Source organism: Aspergillus tanneri (assembly GCF_003426965.1).
Source record: "Aspergillus tanneri strain NIH1004 chromosome Unknown AapTan_6_pilon_pilon_pilon, whole genome shotgun sequence".
Taxonomy (NCBI): Eukaryota; Fungi; Ascomycota; class Eurotiomycetes; order Eurotiales; family Aspergillaceae; genus Aspergillus; species Aspergillus tanneri.
The window spans coordinates 1317289-1336752 of record NW_022984633.1 but is presented as its reverse complement, the minus strand read 5'-3'; the positions used below and the strand labels follow the sequence as shown (position 1 = coordinate 1336752).

Genomic DNA, 19464 nt, shown 5'->3' with positions numbered 1-19464 from the left:
GTATGATACAGCTGGATGTATGTTGAGTGAGAAATAATTAATATGTTGCTATTACTAGAGAGCGGAGTAGGAATTAGAATGGAGTCGACTAGATACATGCGTTGGAGTCCGAACGTGCTTAGCTTGACCCTTTTTTTGTTTGGTAGAGAGGAAGCTAAATCCAACATAAAAAGAGCCACTGTGTACTGTAAGATCACAATGATCAGAATTGTCCTATGCTTTACATATTACGTTACAGAGAGAACTATTCCCGCGCAATCAGCTTATAGCAACGGTTAAACACGCCTGTCCAACTGGTACATCGTGTGGGTCATGACTCGTAGTGTTGTACGAATACCACTGCATGCAGCATCATGATCAAGATCCTATACCCTATACCAAGAGCTCGGCTCCTACGTTCGTCATGTATGAACATGCCGAGGCACATCGTTTATAATGCCTTGGATAGAAGGTTTCCTGTATCATTGTATGACGTGCCAAGGCAAATGGACTAATAGGGTGATTAAAACTGCCGGTGATAGATTTCTACCCCGGAAGAATAGTTCCTTTTGCAACATTCGCAGCTCAGTACTAGAAATATACTACCTCGCACGGCATTTGTACTGAAGCTAATTTTAGTATACCATACTATTTAGTCTATACTGAATATCGGTTTCTATAGTTACAGATATACTATCACAATGACAGACACCGAGAAACAGGACATTAGGCATATGGGATCATGCGAACGCCTACCCAGTATCCCAGAGGATGTCCAGGAAATTACAGTCGAGTATCCTAGAGGATGGAGACTATTTTTGACCACAGTTGGGTACTTTAAGAGCTCTCTCTACTGCCACTCCCACTGACAAAATTCTAGTGTGCTAGCCAGCGTGTACCTCGTTAACCTGGAGGTCACCATTGTCAGCACATCACTCATAAGCATCACGAACGACCTCAATGGTTTCGAGAAGACTAGCTGGATCGCGACTGCTTTCTTGACAACATACACTGGTAGGCCCTTTGTCGGGTATATTTAGCAATAACCATTAATCTCTTAGCTTTTATGAGCCTATGGACAAGGTTCAGTGATATAACCGGCCGGAAGAAGGCTATTATTGCAGCTGATATCGTCTTTCTTATGTTCTCAATGGGATGTGGAGCGTCTAAGACAGTGGACCAGCTGTAAGTCTTATAGGAGTGATGTGAATATTATATTAATAATTCTCAGGATTATATGTCGAGCGTTCCAAGGCATCGGTGGTGCAGGTGTATACACACTTGGCGTCCTCTGTGTGTATGAATTAGTCGAGAAACCACGCCTTCCTCTCTTCGGCGCCCTGATGGCAGTCACGATTGCTCTGGCATCCTTGACGGGCCCAATATTTGGAGGGGTTCTGACCGAGAATTCAAGTTGGCGATGGGTGTTCTATATCAAGTTGGTGTGCCCTTATTCTTGCAGATAAAGACAGGGTTTGACAGAGAAACTGGAGCCTCCCACCAGGAGGACTGGCAGTTATATTACTAGCCCTGGGAATGCCTGCGCATTTTGGCTCTGCGAAGCCGCAGCCCCTTTCCGAGCTGATGCCGAGTTGGCAGCTTTTCAGAAAAATCGACTTCATGGGCTCGTTTCGCAGCTCAGTGGCTCTCTACTCTTGGTTTCTGTGCTGAATGAGGCCAACCAACATTTTGAGTGGTCTTCCCCTACAGCTATCACCCTCGTCGTACTGGCCTGTCTCTCTTGGATTGTCTTCTTTGTATGGGAATTGTGTATCGTGGCCAATTGTTCTGGATATGATCCCATCTTTCCTAGACGTTTTCTTTCCAATCGAGCCTGGATCGGGATACTGATGTATGATCTGCTATCTCCTAGCTGCTCAGGAGTATTCAAGCTGACCAATATGTAGAACAACATTTGCCAGTGGCTGTCCCTGGAATGTGATTATTCTCTACATTTCGCAGAGGCTTCAACTTCTAGTAAAGATGTCGCCTCTAGAAGCCGGCATCCATCTTATTCCATTTTCCGCCGTCGCTACAGTGGCTTCAAGCCTGGCCTGTCTGTGTAGCTCAAAAGGCCGTGTTCCATTCGTTTACACTACCCTACTAGGGTCTTTTCTCCAGATCGTCGGCGTTACGTTGCTGTCGACCCTTCCTGAATCCCCAACCTTTCCCACTGAGGGACCGGGATACGAAGCCCTGGCGGGTCTAGGTATAGGAACTACTATTGGAATCTTGATATTGGCGACGCCGTTTGTAGTCGAGGTTCAAGACCTAAGTGAATTCCAATCCCTTTCCCATAAACAATCACATACTAAGATTATATCATAGCAAATGCAACCGGAGCTCTGACTCAATATCGTTTTCTGGGAGGCGCAATTGGCCTTTCCGTTGCGTCGAATATCCTAAACTCGAGGTTGAAGAGCAAGCTGACTGGCGTACTGTCATCGGAGCAGCTGCAGACTTTGCTTCAAAACCCAGCCATGGTCAGCTCATTTTCCCCTGACCTGCAAGGAATCATCGAGGCTGTTTTTAGCAGGAGCTATACTATCCAACTGAGAGCCATGATTGCGTTTTCCGCGATGCAGGTGTTGGCTGCTCTTTTGATGTTTAAACGTGGACGACAGCATGCTGTGGCGTGATGATACAGATTTGAATAAGTTCTGTAAACTGAGTTACCGGGGAATTACCAGGGATGGTTATTTGCCTTCAGATAGTTCATGTTTTAGTATAAGTTTGAGAAGAGATATCTATTGTTATATTTTTTTTTTATGACTGTCTGGTACTCTCTAGTGGCAGAAATAGCTTAAGGGTTCTCTGGTTTCTTGCTCTATAGCAGTAAAGCCAATCAGGTAGTACTCTTTAATAGAACTACTTTATATTCCATCATATGTAACATCAAACTCACAATGAATTTAAGCAGATACTACTGATTCAAACTATCCATTTCACACACTCGCAACCCAATAAGACCTACGTAATTAGGAAATAACTGGTATACACATCTCACTTCAGCCAGAATAAGTAATCCCACTGGAAGAGATATATAGAGTAAACTTCACCGCAATACATGCACTTTTCCATCTCCATGTATGAGATGATAACACTCCTTACATGTCCAGTTCCACGTGTCTGCAACCTCACTAGAAGGGCAACACCCATTAAGTTAACAGCCACCGAGACAAAACGTGTACCAGGGGTGACACAAGCCCCATATACCTACTTCCTCACATCCTCTACTATCCAAGATAAGTGGTGATGTCACGCTGTGGATATCTACTCAGGAAACCTGATTCGGTAACTAACTTCAAGATTCGGCGTGGTTCCGGAAAGGCATCCCCAGTTTGCGGGAACATTTTGGTCTGTGGCTAGTGAACATACTTGTGTACGGACGGTTGTAGCATCTGATCTCTGGATGGTTCTGGGCGGCTGTTGGACGAACTATCATACTGTTTGCGACTACTCTTGATATCACGTGCGAGAGACATCATATTCTTGATCTACAAGAAACGTGTCCCAGGACACACGATAGTCGGAGTATCAAAGGGACGCGACCAGTCGATATCATAGCTGGGCTGATTGAGGCGGACATCCCTCGCAGACAGAATATGTGTTACTCGTTTCGGAAAATGATGAATTCGCGAGTCCCCTTGGACGAGTCCATCACAATGAATGCTCCTCTATCGTTGGCACTTATCTGCCAGGGCATACAGAGCATCCTCAAATTCAATGATACCCCCATTGCCGAAACGGGAGATAGCTGGTTTAACACCCAGAGCATCTGCTTACCAAAAAGGAGCTGACATCCCGATGAAAATGGTATTCGTCTCCATAGACTGGAGTTTACCAGCTATCTTGGGATGTCAAATCGCTCGGCCAAATGGACGGGCTGTGCTCATGATCGGCGACGATAGCTTGTCAGATGATGGCGCAAAAGTTATGTACCATAATCCGGTTCAAGACGAACTCGGTTCTCTTTATCTTTAACAACCTGGACTATGGAATAGAGGTACATCCCATATTCTACTGATACAAATATATCAGGATAAGGGTACTAGTATCTGTAGACCGCCATCCACGACAGCCCGTACAATTATACGGGAAATGAAACTATGCGGCATTGGCCACTACCCTCGGCAGCGTCTGCATACTTTCAACAAAGCCAATCGATTTCAACGTGATCAGCCCGGCTTAGTTCTTCCATAATGCCATGCAGGTCAAAACAAGCGGCGAGCTACAAATCTCACCAAAACAGGCCCAGCAAGTGACTGGCAAGCTGGCGGTCATCGAGTGCTACATCCATCCAAGCGATAGAAGTCTCACGCTGGATCGCTTTGGGGAAGCGATTGGTGGTCAAGCTGGCAGGTTTCCAAATCGGTATTTATAATACAAATCAACATCATCACAAATTATAAATGCTATATTGCGATATCTAGGGCCCTTACTATTGAGCAACATTAATACATGTACGAGTAAACCAGAATTCTAACTGTCACTTTCAATTCCACGCACAGAGATAATGTCTGAACCTGTTTTTTCTTAGAAATTTAATTAAGATCTTGCTAATAAAGGTGAAAATTTTCGCGAACCGAAGTGGTGGGCAGATAGCTTACCCGGGTCTCGTTCTCGGGCTTACTTGCCTGGTCAGTGAAAACTACTTGCTAGAGCAAGTTAATATCTGCATGTCGATCTGTAAAGACAGTTATAGGGGACTATACATGCAGTATTATAGGTAGAGTACCAAGGAGGGTTAATTCAGCGCAGTCTGTATAGAGCTATGGGGCCTGTTTGTTGTCCCCACTGTCCCCATTGTCCCCATTGTCCCCGTTGTCCCTGTTGGCCCCATTAACCCTCGAAGACCCACATCACGTGACTTGTCTCCAATTTTTTTACCCGCCCGTTCTCCCTGTCTTTCCTCCAATGATTCCTTTCTGTATGTAGCCTATTCTATAGGTCCTACGGGTTCAACTCTTGACATCTGTAACTATTTACGGATAAGATGATATAATAGTAGTAGTAGACATATTGAAATACTCAACCATAGAGGATAAATAGCTTTATAGTTATATGTGAAGTGCATGCTGTCTGACCTGATCTCCAGCTAATACATTACCTTTCATAATAATGCTATAGACTCTACCTCTACTGTAGCAATATTATTGTTAAGGGATACACTACTGCCTACCGAACTGGCCTTCAGGTAATATACCCTCAAATTAGCCCCTCCATGTTCCAATTTATTGATTATATCTAGTGCTATGATGTAAAATATTTAATCATGTCTTTGTATATTTGTTGGCTATTTCCCTTCTGCTACTTAAATTTAAAGGAGCTAGTAGTATAATATGGGTGAGAAATATGGCTGTCTCTCTTCTCTGCTAGAAAATATAATGGACTTGTCTACTTATCGCCATTGTTAACTGCCAGGATATTTAAACCACCTAGTATCTCACGGCTTAAAATGTAGTCCGGCTGATCAATCTTACGAAACAACAACATGAAAAGTTTAATCTAAACCTAATTAAATTTAATATAAATTAATAAAACAATATGCGCATCCTGGCCAACTGTAATGCATAGGGCCCGTTTTGGTGGCCACAGATAACATCATCCCTGCATCGCTTTCGATCTTATACACTATTTGCATGAGGGGAAGCATTTTGCCATTCTGTGAGCTTTATTAAGCAGTTTTTATTCTGGCTCTTGTGAGACTAAAGGCTAGCTAGTTAAAAGCCCTTCCCATTGGATTATATGAGTATGGAGATTTACATCTATTCTAAGATAAAACGAATTGGATTTTAATATAGAAATACTATCATCAATGAATTTTGCCAGCACCTAATTAAGAGGTAGGTGTAACCGACGGGATTCCGTGAGCAACGATGATCTTGAGGAATGATATGCCATTTAATACTCGATATTCCGTCCATTCTCCGTAGATAAGTCGGGGATTACCGTGCCTGATATGCAGGACTGAAGGAAGCGGATAAGCGGGCGGAGGGGACGATGGCTGATTGGCCGCTTGTCTCCTGACGCGCAATGAGTTCCGGCCGGATTCCGCCTGCCGGATTGGGATCTCATATACTCTTGTGTCAGGGGACAGTTTCATCTTCGTCTACGCGTCTCCGTCGGCTCGACCGGTGGGCCTCCCGGTGCTTCGTCACCCCGGTCTCTCTTGTTCAGTGTTTCTCTCTGTCTTTCTCGCTCCTTTTAATTTGAAGTCATGGCCTACAATACGGTCTGTCGTTTTCCTTTCCATCCTACCGGTTGATTCTTTTCGGCGGCTTTCACCGTTGGTTACCCTAGGTAGCTCAATGGTAGTCATTCTTTACTCCGTTGCCTTCTTTTCAATGTATATATCCGATATTTGTACAAAGCATCGTTAGACCATGGTTCGTCGCTTCCTGGCTGCCTACAGCATTCTGTTGCTGTCCTTCCTTGCAGTCGCCGATAACTGGCCCTTTATCACGTTGGCAACCGCCCCATTCCGGCCCCCGCAACTGCATGTCACCAAGACCGGCAACACAGACCCCGGGTACATCTTCATCGGCCCTCGTGGGAACCAGGAACAGGGTACGGCGGCCCTCATCTACAGCGACGATGGTCATCTAGTCTACCAGGGTCCCACGGAGGTGGTTGCCAACTTCAAGGTGCAGAGGTTGTTCAACCAAGATGTGATCACATTCTGGGCCGGCGACATGATGACACTAGGCTTCGGCTATGGCACCGTTCATGTCCTCGACAATACCTACCGAGAGATCTACACCGTCACTCTTCCGGGCAACTTTATCTCCCCCGATGGTAGTCACCAAGATTCCTATATCGACCTTCACGAGAGCCGTGTGACAAATCGCAACACCCTGCTGGTGACGGCATACAACGTGACGCAGCACAACTTGACCTCGATTGGTGGCAAACCGGATGACTACATGCTGGACGGGCTGTTCTTTGAGATTGACATTGCGACGAATGAGATTGTGCACTCGTGGAGCGCTCTAGAACACCTCGGCGATATCCCCCTGGAGAAGTCCAAACAGGTCCTAGGAGACGGTTTCGGTACGCTTGAGAATCCCTGGGATGCCTACCATATTAACTCGGTGGAGGTCGTGGACAATGGCTACCTCATCTCTCTGCGCCATTACTGGTCTGGTATCTATGTCTACAACAATGGCTCCGTTGGATGGCAGTTGAGTGTAAGCTCCCTCTTCTATTTCTGGAAGGGTTGCTAATATTTCGTCTTTCTCTTTTGCAGGGTGAGAAAGGTGCCGGCGACTTTGAGATTGATGACGCCGCTGTTTTCTCTTGGCAGCATGACATGTGTGTCTACAACCTAACACAGGAGGGTATGGTCCTTAACCTGTTCAACAATGCCAACACTCCTTCCGACGAGGTTGCCGCAACGACCGGATTAAGTCTGAGTGTAGACTTGGTCAACCACAAGGTCACCGCTTTGCGGGTTTTGGACAACAAAGGAGATGAGATCCACAGCGTCAGCCAGGGGAGCTATCAGCTGCTAAGTGAACAAACGAACCATGTCTTCTTGGGCTATGGCTCCATCGCGCGGGTGAAGGAATTCGATGCCAACAACAACCAGATTCTCAGTGCTCAGTTTGGTGACGACAATGCCGTAGCATCCTACCGTGGTTTCAAGTACCAATGGAAGGCCACGCCGTTCTGGAAACCTGCCCTCGTCGTGCAGCGGGCTCCCAATGATCTCTTTTTGGCTTTCATGAGTTGGAACGGGGCAACAGAGTATGACAACTGGGCTGTGTACTCGGTACCTTCTCAGGATTCTGACGATACCACGTTTCTCAAGTCTGTTCCCCGCGTTGCCTTCGAGACCAGGGTCGATTTGACCGGCCTGAACACTTCTTTCCTACAGGTTGTTGCTCGCAAGGGTGACACTCCGCTCGGCACCTCACCGATTGTGAGCTTTTAAAGACCGATGTGCATGAAGTATCGCATTTCCACATGACACATGGGCTGGTCCCTGTGTGATGCTGGTGTTACTTGCATTTTACATATACGATTTTCTTGAAGTTGGGATGTATCTATTTTCTATGTTTCTATTTTGGTATGATTTTATATATACTCAGTTTTTGGTTCTTTTTGTACATATTGATATATCCATACTACGACGCTTGATTGATTCAGGCCAAATGCAAGGGTGGTGGTACCTGCATGGGAAACTCCCCGAGGTCGACGAATAATTTGCCGGACGTATGCTGCGAGGTCAGAATGTTCCATTTGCAATCGTGATACCGGATATCCGAGCGCAGAACATTTCCGCCCCTGTGTAGATCTGGTCCTTGTTTCTAGGCTAAATTCCTTGCCTACTGTCTGCAGCCCAGCTCCTTCCCACCGAACCTTTCTTGGATCTGGTGTAACTGATGGCGCCGTGGGCTGGAACGCCTTGAATACCCCCTTGCGGCATTGCCTCTTCCCGATGGCAAACAGACTAGGATCGGCGCTAATGAACCCCAACTGGATCTACTCAGGCATTGCCATGAAACGGGGTCCTTAGACTGGGTCGCTGGGAGGAGATATATAGCGACTGGTCCCGCTGCCTGAATCCAGATTCATCAAGTCTTATCAAATATTAAACAGAAGTGAACCTCGGTGAATTCAGAACACAATGCTCTTCCCAGTATTTTCTCTCCTCTCCCTCTCGCTCGCCTCTCTCGGCATCGCCCAGCCTAACATGGCGAGGCCCTCTCCCATGCCTACGTCTTCTATGTCTCCTATGTCCAACCAAACCACCGGACACGCCGTCGTCATCAACGAATGCACCCATGCCATCTACCTCTGGTCGGTTTCCTCGACCATGGGTTCCCAGATCACTCTGGCACCTCAGGAAAACTACACCGAGGTCTTCCACCACGACGATCAATCCGGCGGCGTTAGCCTCAAGGTTACCACGGTCAAGGACGGCCTGTACAATAGTGCGCCGCAGACAGTGTTCGCGTATAACCTGGTCGACCGCAATGTGTGGTACGATTTGTCGGATGTCTTTGGCGATCCATTCCAGGGCCACCTAGTTACATTATTGCCGTCCGAGCCGGCGATCAATTGGGAGGATGGAGTGCCGCCAGCAGGAAGCCAGGTGAGGATTCAGGATGCGGCGACAGATTTGGCCTTGACGGTGTGCTGAGATTTGACTTTGTATGTGGACTGGTCTATGTTGGAAATGTCTTTCTGCTGTTCAATGTTGAATCTCATCGATATTACCATTGGGCATTTCTGGACCGGAAATCATTGTCTGTAGGAAGCTAATCTAAATAGTCAGCTTCTCAAATAAGACAGAAAAAAGAATAACATGAAAAGATAATACGGAGTAGACGGACCATAAAAACGACCGATCCAATGATTGGAGCTCGTGACTCCACTCGGTCTTTTGTCCGATTTCCCCAATTCGGGCATCCCCCGCACTTCCCCAACTTCCCCTTCTTTTCTGCTTCCTTTCTGCTTCTTTTCTCTTCTTCCTCGTCTTCCACTTCTTCTCTTCCTCTCTTCTCGTAAATATCTATCATAATTATCATATTCCATCATCCATTCTCACTATGGTATTACCAACCGTCCGCGTGGCCCCCTCGGCCGCCAATAGAGCCCTCAACCTCCTGCGCACCGTTCAATACACTCACCCGCCTTCTTGTCCCTGCCATTCGAATCCCAATCACCACCATCATCATCGCACCCCCACTCTGGCCGAACATGTTCGCCGTCATATGGCCACTCCGGTCGATCCTTCGCGCCAGAAGGAATACGCCTTTGAAATGGCCGCGTCTAGCATCAGATTTGGGCCCGGAGCCACGAAGGAGGTCGGAATGGATTTTGCCAACATGAAGGCGAAGAGGGTCTGTGTCGTCACCGATAGCACAGTGGCCAAATTGGACGCTATGAAGCAGGCTATTGAGGGTCTATCGCGTGAGGGTATCGAGTTCACCATCTTTGACAAGGTTCGGGTGGAGCCTAAGGACTATTCGTAAGTCGATCGATCCCCCAGGAGTTATGTTACTCATATGCTGATGAAGACAGAATTAAAGAGGCGATTGATTTCGCAAAGCCTTATAACCCGGATGCATTCCTTGCCGTGGGTGGGTATTATCTATAGTCTATCTTGGGAATGCTACTAATACTATTACTGAATAGGTGGTGGCTCGGTCATTGATACCGCAAAGCTCATGAATCTCTACACCGTCTTCCCTGAAGCTGACTTCCTGGATTTCGTCAATGCCCCTCTGGGCAAAGGTCTCCCGGTAACTAAGCCATTGAAGCCCTTGGTAGCCGTGCCCACCACCGCGGGCACCGGATCAGAAACCACAGGAACCGCGATTTTCGATCTGGTATCCAAGAAGGCGAAAACCGGCATCGCCCATCGGAACCTGAAACCTACCCTGGGGATCTGCGACCCGCTGAACACACGCACCATGCCCTCCGCGGTTCATGCATCTTCCGGTCTGGACGTACTCTGCCACTCCCTTGAGTCGTGGACCGCTATTCCATACAATGAGCGGACTCCGCGTCCCACCAACCCCATCAATCGTCCCGCGTACCAGGGGTCTAATCCCATCTCGGATATTTTCTCATTGCAGGCACTCCGCAGCACAGTCAAGTATCTCCCTCGGGTGGTCAAGGATCCCAATGATATCGAAGCTCAGTCGCAGATGCTCTTGGCTGCGACACTAGCCGGCGTCGGGTTCGGCAATGCTGGTGTCCATCTCTGTCACGGCATGAGCTACCCGATTTCCAGCCAGAACCCCGGGTACAAGCACGCGGGCTACGAAGTCGACTACCCCATCATCCCGCACGGGGTGTCGGTCGCGGTCACGGCGCCGGCTGTCTTCCGATTCACCGCCGCCTCCAACCCGGACCGACATCTGGCCGCCGCTGAGGCGTTTGGGGTGGATATCTCCAACGTCAAGCGCGAAAGCGCCGGCGAGGTGCTAGGCGAAGCATTGGCCGTCTTCCTTGACAAACTGGGTGACCAACCGCGCGGATTGAAGGACCTGGGCTTCAAGCCGTCGGACGTGGAGTCACTGGTGGAAGGCACTCTGCCGCAAAAGCGCGTGCTCATGCTGGCCCCTAACCTCAGCGAGGAATTGGAGGCGGAGAAGACGGAGTTGAGAAAACTACTGGAACAGTCGATGTCGTACTAGATGACCCGTACCAACAGCTTTCGTCCTCGTGTATATAGTAGGCAATCATGACATTCACGCTTCTTGAAACCCAACCGATCTATCGCTAGCAATTCAAACACGTACATACATCTAAACCAAACACAAGACAGGAAAAGGAAAATCGTTACTCGGGTCTATCCAGCCCATCATGTACAAGGTCCATCGTCCACGATGACCGTACCCAGCATACCCATGGACGAAGCCACTTGGTCCGGCCAAGTCATTCCATAGGAAGAACCCTTACTCAATCCGGAGACCACACGGAAGGGACTGAATCGTCCGTCGGAGCGTTGCCGACGCAGCAGATCATCCAGCAGCGTCAGCGTCGTCTCCGCCCCCAGCAACAGCAACGAGGGTCCTTGGTCTCCATCCGACGTCTGCACCTGCGTCTCAATGGCCCGACGCAACTCCATAATCAACGGGGTCAACCGCACTCGTGCACGGTGAATGTCACTCCCCACTGTCGCAGATCCCTGCATCGCTTCGCTGAGATACCGCGGGCATTGGACAATCTCTTGAAACACCCGTTCCGTGACATCCACGAACCTAGCAGCGCTCCCTTGCTTCGCAGCGTCCTCGATCTGCACTCTCCCAGACAACCACCTCCATTCATCCTCATCCAGAATACAGGGTCGTCCTTCTTGCACCGCCGCGGCGATCAGGAACCCGCGGAACGCGATATAATTAGACCGTCCGAGTCCCCTCTGATGGGCGGCCGCGCCACGACTCACCATCAACCGTCTCACACCGTCTACATGCACCGCCCAGGCATCACGACTAGTGCGCGCATACATCTCATACACAGCCAACATCATCATCGAACTCAACATGTCCGCCGAGAGCGCATCCTCACCGTACAAACCGGCCACCACCTCGCGCAGAGCCTGCGCATACATATGTCGACTGGTCTTCAGCAACGCATGGTCCTGCATCTGATATGCTCGATACACACACACTAGACACGCGACCGCTGCGTCTTGGAACGGCTTGGACCCTGCATTCCGCGCAATGTACGCAGGGAAGTCCGTCTGACTGGCGAATCTGAATCGATTGTGGAAATACAGAGTGCAGAATGCCGAGGCGATGAATTCCTCGATGAGATGGGGCTGCGCATGCGTCTGTGTCTGCATCTGCGACGGACTGGTAGGTGATTGCTGCTGCATCATGGCTAGGGCATTCTCTCGTACTGCGGCCGCTGCGTCTGGGATGGAACGCGGACGCGGACGAGTGGACTGCGTGATGGACGTGGACCGGGTGACGGATGATTGATGACGACGCTCAAGGGCGGGTCGTTCATCCTGGAAGCGAAAGGTGCGCTGGTATCCCGGACAGGGACGGCCGTATTTTCGACACTGGGTGCAGCTCGGGGATGCTTCGTCGCACTGTCTTCTTAATGACTGGTATGGAGAGGGATGTGTACAGGTAGGGTTACCTTAATACGTCGCTCGCGACAGAGAGAGCAGCCAGTACTGTGAGGGACGCCGACCATTTCAACGAATAAAGCAAAGGAGTGGATAAGGAGGGACTAGAATTGAAGAGTCAATTGAAAGGAATGTGTAATAGAAGGAATGTATAGGAGTGAATTGGCTGATCCATCTAGAAGCAGAACCACGACGTTAAATAGATGTAAATATAGATAGATAGCCCCCAATCGGTTCTCGTGTCGACGGCGGGATAATCATAATAGGTCATAATCATCCCGGAGAATCAATCCCCCACCGAGTAGTAGCTGAGGAGGAAACGAGATTGTCCCGATAGCCATGCTATGTATAGCTTTCGGTTGAACGATGCTTGGCTCGGTGTGCGTCTAAGAAGCAATACGAATGGGACCCTCCGCTAAGGATCCGATCAGTTCTATTTTAATTGCGGAGATCGTATGCCTCGTGTTTCAGCCGCGTCGTATTATTCTATTCTTTGAATGATATAGAATGTACAGTATAGAATGTACAGAACAGAAGATAGTTTTAAACATAGTATAAAAGATATTTTTGAACATAGTACAGAGGATACAAGATAGACTAGGGATGTATCATCTGACTCCGCAGGTGATCTACATTCCTTCCTCTTTCAATCCCTCAGTCATGATCAGTCATGATCATTCACAGATTCATGAATCAGTCTTAGATTCATAAATCAGCAAAATGAACAAGACCATATATCTCTCGATTTTATCCCTCCCAATAGTTTACTCCCTCCAATCAATCCTCTCCCCCAACTACTCAGGCAACCCCGTCTTCCCGGGCTGGTACGCCGATCCCGAAGCCCGCATCTTCAACTCCCAATACTGGATCTACCCAACCTACTCAGCGGCCTACGAATCCCAGACCTTCTTTGACGCGTTCTCCTCCCCGGACCTCCTCGTCTGGTCCAAACACCCTCACATCCTCAACCTCACGGATATCCCCTGGTCCACAAATCGCGCCGCATGGGCACCCTCCGTCGCGCCCTCCCGGTCGGGAGATGACTACTTCATGTATTTCTCCGCCGGGGATGGCGCCGGCATCGGCGTCGCGAGATCGATCTCTGGTGGTCCTGAGGGGCCGTTTCAAGATGTCCTGGGGAGACCTCTAGTCGGGGAGGTTGTGATGGGTGCGCAGCCTATCGATGCGCAGATCTTTCGCGACGATGATGATCGCGTTTGGCTGTATTTCGGGGGTTGGAAGCATGCTGTTGTCGTCGAGTTGAATCAGGATATGATTTCCCTTAAGGGGGAGTTTCTGGAGGTTACCCCGAGTGATTATGTAGAGGGGCCGTGGATGTTGAAACGGGATGGGGTTTATTATTTTATGTATAGTGTGGGCGGGTATGTCTTCCCCCCTTCCCCTCCCCTTCCATTTCATTTATGAAATGTTGGTGTGATATGATATGATATACCGTATTGATGATGACAGATGGGGAGATAACTCCTACGGCGTCAGTTATGTCACGGGACCATCTCCCACCGGACCGTTCTCATCCACTCCTACCAAGATCCTCGAGGGGAATAGTCGCGTCGGCACCGGTACAGGCCATAATAGTGTGTTTACCCCCGACGGGGAGAACTACTATATCGTCTACCATCGACGGTTTGTCAATGATACCGAGCGCGATCATCGCGTCACCTGTATCGATCGGATGGAGTTTGATCACAACGGGAATATTCTCCCGGTGAAGATTACGACCGAGGGGGTGGAGTGGAGGCCTCTATCTTGATTATCATTATCATCCTGATCATCCGATCATGCCATTCATATGCGTATCCATTCATGTCATTTCGTTAGTCGCTATGCATATGATAGGGTATACTTCTATAGGGTATCACACTAAAACATTGAGCTCCGCTTTTTGTTCAACTTTCCGTCTTCAGAGGTCTTCCGCAATCCAAAGAAACTGCTCTTCTTCGGCTGTACCGGTCGTGTCCCTGTCGACTGAGGCCGTTCCGGCGCCAACGTCGCCGTGGGTTTCTGTCGCCCCACGCCGCCGGACATGATGTGCGGCGTCGACGGCGAATGGTGATGGTGGTGGTAGAAGCGCGGCGCCGGCGCCCCGCGTCCGCCAGGCTGCGTGGGTCGCGGCGGTAGGGACGGAGTCTGCGTCTGCGTGCGCGCTTGCTGCTCCTCCTGGCCGTACACTTGCTGCAGTCGACGTGTCTCCTGGTCGATCTCGGCCTGTCGCCGACGACGCCTGTTCTCCTCCTCTTCGAGGAATTTTTGTGTTTGTCGCTCCTCCTCCATCCGTAGCTGTTCTTGTTTGTTGCGCTGTTGGGAGCTACTCTCGGGTGAATAGTTTTCTGTCGGACTCGTGGTCAGTGCCCCCGTAGCCATGGGGATAGTCTGCTGTCTCTGGACGTGGGCTGAGTTTGCGTTGGCCGCAGGGGGAGCTGTAGAAGCCGAGGTCGAGGTCGGTTTGGAAACGTGGAAGCTATCCTTCATAGAGGTAAAATACACATCACGGATAGTGGCCGCTCCTAGCAGGAGTACGACCTCTAGACCCTTGAAATCTTCCATTTCGACGCGGTACAGGTTCGGTTCGTAGAGGGTGAGTTCACGCAGACCCTTGAAGATTGAGAGCGTAATATCCGGTTCCTTGCTCTTAGTTTTCGGCTCCGTGAGCGTCGTCGTCTTCCCGGACAGCAGACACGTCAGGTCCTTGGACAATTTACTGTCGCGACGCCAGCTGAAACGCAGTTTGGGCGTGGTGTCTGCGGTGGCGGGATCGGACTGCGTGCGATCGAGACTGGAGTTTGACGGCTGGCGAAAGGTGTGCTGCGGCATCTCGAACGTCCATGTGGCCGGGCTGTTCCAGGATTTCGGCTTGAACTGCACAGTGACCTGCTGGTCAGGGTTGTAGAGGTGGATAGTGAAGCGGGTGGGGAGGATGGGCTCAGGCGGCGGGGCCACGCCGCCGTTCTGACGGATGGCTTCGGCGGAGAGAATGGGTTGGGTCCATTCGGGGATGATGAGGATCTCGCCGAAGACAATGTCGGAGACGTAGGGATCGACCAGGGCGACGGCGTAGCGGTTCTTGCTGGAGGGGGAAGTGGGGTCCGGATGGTGGAGAGAGTAGGCGGGAGAGGGCTCGTTTCCATGCTGGCAGAAGTAGATGGTTGAGATGTGAGGTTGCGAAGTGGATTTAAGGTAGAATGCTAGTACGATATTAGTGGGTTGGATGGCTGGCAGTATGGGGTAGAGTGGCAAGACACGTACTGGGGAGAGCCTCGTCAAGCATTTTGGAGGTGGAAAAGAAGAGTATTTCAACCAGAGACAGAGGAAGACCACGGGATTGGCAAGCAACGGAACGATGCCATTGGGCTGGTTATAAGCAACGATGGAGGGAGAAGAATGACGGTAGTGCGAAAGCGAGTGGAGTCGAGATATGTTTCTGCCTCAGGCCTGAAATCTGGTTGCCAAAAATAGACGCAGATCCCTGCAGGCTGACTAACTAGCATCCAGGCAGCCAGACTTTTGGCAGCTCTCTGCCATGGTGCACTTCGTATTATGCATATACTTTTGTTTCAAGACTGGTCTAGTGGCCTGCCAGGCATCCGGATTACTCCATACTATAACTACTCAAGGGATACAGATGACGAATCAGTGTCGGATCTGCCTCAAAGGGGAATGATACTGACAACTAATCTCGCTGCCTGGCTCCGCTTTAATTATTGGTGATCTGCTGGATCACAGAGGTTAGCATATCCATGGAAAAGAACAGAGATGAGTTTTATATTGTTTACTTGCAGGAACCGGTGATTATACAGCAAGAGTAGGCTGGGTAGCCCATATGTATATTCTATATCACCAGTACTTTCTATTTATTCTTTTTGCAGCTAAGGTTGGTTGGCATATACACAAACAGGATAGCATACGACCTTGATTTTCTTGACTGCCAGAAGGCTTTCCCTTTCCGTTTAGTGCTCATCCCTTGCCACTTTTTGCTCATCGAGCAGATCAGAGCACGCCCTGAGCGGTCTAGGCTGGTCACTGAGTAGAGGCTGAGCAAGGGCTGAGCAGAGGGGTGAGTAGTCTGAGTAGGTACACCGCCTTAATACAATACACCACCACGCTGGTTTACCAGTGATCATATTTCTTTATAATGCTTTTTACTGCTCCCCCTTTACCTACTGTAGAGGGGCGAGGCACGCAATGATGCGCAGGAAAAGGAACAAACAACTCGAGCAGGCGAACCTGAGCAATCCTGTATCCGTGTCCGTGTCTCTATGGTAGATGAGGAACCCGCTATTCTCAACACATACTGAGCCCTCTAGTACATAGAAAGAAGAATATAAAAGAAGCTTGGATTTCTATCTACTTGTCCGCCGGTCGTTGCCTTATATGCATTTGCATGCATATGTGGCATGGGCGATCAATATGATAGATTGAATATGATACAATGGACAAGCAACATATAATTAGAGTGTGTAACTAGCTACACCCCCTGTTAGAGCTAATTACACTCCGAAAAACAATAGTTTTCTCGTCACGTGGTCAGCATTATACCGAAAATGGAAGGAAATCTATATTTCGGATGGATACTTATGCTCTGCATGCCAAGGGCAGGAAGCACGATGCTAGTCAACAGCACTATAAGATATAATAAATAAATCTTCCGCCATGGCAAATGAAATGTGATTACCATTAAGGTATTTATATTAAACATGAAATGTCTATACCTATTAATAAGCAGTACACAAAGTCAGTATTTTTAACTTGGATCTGGGACAAAAATGCCGTTCCAGTTAGCCTGAGTTTGAAATTAGGATAATCATAAAATTTAGCTTTTTCTACTTTATTTTCACATAAAGAATAAAATAGACTAGGCATGTAAATTTGAGCGAGGAAGCTTGCTATGTATCGATATTTACAGCTACTAAACATAGTGCTCCCCGGCACTCTCAGCCCAGAAAGCCTCCCGTTGCTGACGAAAAGCCTGCTTAGCAATCTGTTACTCTGCTGTTTTTCTATGTGGTGGAATCCGACTCCATCGTCTAGATTGGTCATAAAAGTTATTAATTGCTTGCAATATCTCCCTTCTTTTGGCATTGAAAGGTGTTCTATTAAATTCTTCTGTCTCCCAGCCTGCATCATAATAGATCTTCTGTAGAGCCCTCTATTCATTAATATTACAACGGATGACATCTCGGCCATCTCGTACTCCCCAACTTGCTGATCAGCGGCTTGAGTGTTAATTGGACGTCGGATTCCACCCGGAAAAATATTCTGGAATAGAATTGGATTCTCCTTTATTGTACGTCTTGGAGGTTGGGCACTATCATCTGGATTAAAGAAAGGAGCATATTCAAGAGCGTGGAATTTCCTAAGGATCTTTGTAAAAAATTCCTCACACTTCTGGCGGGGACAATCATGCCATTGCTTTTGATTTCGATGGCACCACTCCATTATAGTCTCTAATGCAGCAGTTAGCAAAGATTCTGCTAAATCATAGCTAAATAACCAAAAAAAGGAAACATACGATCATGAATATTTTATAGAACACTGACTTCATAAAAAGCCGGGAATGTTGGTCGGAGGATATTTGGTGGGAAAACTCCCTGCTCGTTCTTGTTGGTATCATCTACCCATCGCAAGCACTCCAACTTTTCATCACCAATATCTGCTGGTGGTTGTTGTAAGTAATTGACCAGTTTGGCACGAGGGATAAGTTCAATTCCTTTCTCATTATATCCCCACACTGCCTCATTTCTGATTGCCGGAAGAAGTTGAACCAGACTAATAACATCAGGTTCAGAACCCAGTCTCTGAAAGAATATCAGTATAATGCGGGGCAAATAGAACATCGGAAGAGGAAATATAATGGGCATTAATAAATAGACTAAAGGTCTCGGTGAGTCCATTGATTAGGCACCGGTGTTTCTTGCAAATTGAACCCATTATTTAAGTATTTAGGAAGGATAGAGATGGTAGTTTGAGACAATGAAGATTAAAGAGTTGCGGTGGGGTGGATGCTACATAATCAGGGAAAATAATTACTCTTAAGATAAACGGTGAGCGGGCGATACACGTAAGCGAGTGATCCACCTCTGTATTAGTAGCGCTTTTGGTAGTTAATCTCCATATCTCAATATCAACATACGAGAGGGCCTAGGTTAGACTGATATCGCAGTATTTAAATTAATACTAAGCCTAGAAGCTTCTAACTAAAGTAGTTCTTTATATTACATAGTAACGGTATTAAATATAATAGTAATATTAATTATGCTGTATGTTGAGAATCTCGGGGAAGAAGCTATGTCGTGAGGTGCTAGGATAGCGGTGACTGGATAGTATATTGAACTATCGGTGCGATCTAGTATCGCATGGTGAGTATGTTCATCTATCTAGAAGAGAGAGCGTAGACAAACGCTTCCTCATGTCTACGTGTCCCTTAGCCCCTGAATATGATATATCACATCGCTGCGGGACTAGGATATACGAAGGTGCCTTAGGCATCCTGATTTCCAACACTGTATAATAAAACCTCTTGGCCAATTGCCCTATTGTCCCTGTTGTCCCTGTTTCGAGCTAGCATCCGTCAAAGTAGTTGTGGATTTTGTTAACCAGGCTAGTAGCCTAGTAATCTCCTCTGGTCAACCCTGAGGCTAGAGAAGTAGGATTATAGATTATAAGGTGATAATATTGATATTCAGCGGACAAGAATACCATAAGAAGCTAGAACTGTCCCACCGAAGCCTTGAAATATCAGTTTGGTTTACTTATTTCTTATCTTTTCTTTTTTTATCTTCTCCTTTTTTAATTATAACTGCCATCTTAATTTTATCGATCATTCGGGGCTTCAGGCCTCAGACTAAGATCCACTTGCTTAGCCATGGTATTGT

At 48.1% G+C, this 19464-nt stretch overlaps 7 protein-coding genes across 7 annotated transcripts; 5 read left to right on the top strand and 2 right to left on the bottom strand.

The window, feature by feature from the left end:
- Window positions 1–680: 680 nt before the first annotated feature.
- ATNIH1004_008472 (uncharacterized protein) lies at window positions 681–2618 on the top strand (the record flags this gene model as incomplete). Its single annotated transcript, XM_033573082.1, has 7 exons — window positions 681–811; window positions 860–993; window positions 1041–1164; window positions 1211–1421; window positions 1452–1831; window positions 1887–2254; window positions 2308–2618. 7 exons carry the CDS (start codon window positions 681–683, stop codon window positions 2616–2618), a joined length of 1659 nt encoding a protein of 552 aa, XP_033423634.1.
- A 3747-nt stretch (window positions 2619–6365) lies between these two features.
- On the top strand, window positions 6366–7915 carry ATNIH1004_008471 (arylsulfotransferase family protein; the record flags this gene model as incomplete). Its single annotated transcript, XM_033573081.1, has 2 exons — window positions 6366–7169; window positions 7229–7915. The coding sequence occupies 2 exons, from the start codon at window positions 6366–6368 to the stop codon at window positions 7913–7915; spliced, it is 1491 nt and encodes a 496-aa protein (XP_033423633.1).
- A 696-nt stretch (window positions 7916–8611) lies between these two features.
- On the top strand, window positions 8612–9127 carry ATNIH1004_008470 (Bys1 family protein; the record flags this gene model as incomplete). The annotated part of the gene is made up of 1 exon (XM_033573080.1): window positions 8612–9127. One exon carries the CDS (start codon window positions 8612–8614, stop codon window positions 9125–9127), a length of 516 nt encoding a protein of 171 aa, XP_033423632.1.
- A 409-nt stretch (window positions 9128–9536) lies between these two features.
- Window positions 9537–11132, top strand: ATNIH1004_008469 (hydroxyacid-oxoacid transhydrogenase; the record flags this gene model as incomplete). The annotated part of the gene is made up of 3 exons (XM_033573079.1): window positions 9537–9958; window positions 10012–10070; window positions 10126–11132. The coding sequence occupies 3 exons, from the start codon at window positions 9537–9539 to the stop codon at window positions 11130–11132; spliced, it is 1488 nt and encodes a 495-aa protein (XP_033423631.1).
- A 167-nt stretch (window positions 11133–11299) lies between these two features.
- On the bottom strand, window positions 11300–12642 carry ATNIH1004_008468 (uncharacterized protein; the record flags this gene model as incomplete). The annotated part of the gene is made up of 2 exons (XM_033573078.1): window positions 11300–12469; window positions 12586–12642. The coding sequence occupies 2 exons, from the start codon at window positions 12640–12642 to the stop codon at window positions 11300–11302; spliced, it is 1227 nt and encodes a 408-aa protein (XP_033423630.1).
- Window positions 12643–13294: 652 nt separating this feature from the next.
- Window positions 13295–14345, top strand: ATNIH1004_008467 (glycoside hydrolase family 43 protein; the record flags this gene model as incomplete). The annotated part of the gene is made up of 2 exons (XM_033573077.1): window positions 13295–13956; window positions 14045–14345. 2 exons carry the CDS (start codon window positions 13295–13297, stop codon window positions 14343–14345), a joined length of 963 nt encoding a protein of 320 aa, XP_033423629.1.
- Window positions 14346–14455: 110 nt separating this feature from the next.
- ATNIH1004_008466 (uncharacterized protein) lies at window positions 14456–15860 on the bottom strand (the record flags this gene model as incomplete). The annotated part of the gene is made up of 2 exons (XM_033573076.1): window positions 14456–15777; window positions 15839–15860. The coding sequence occupies 2 exons, from the start codon at window positions 15858–15860 to the stop codon at window positions 14456–14458; spliced, it is 1344 nt and encodes a 447-aa protein (XP_033423628.1).
- Between the last annotated feature and the right edge of the window lie 3604 nt (window positions 15861–19464).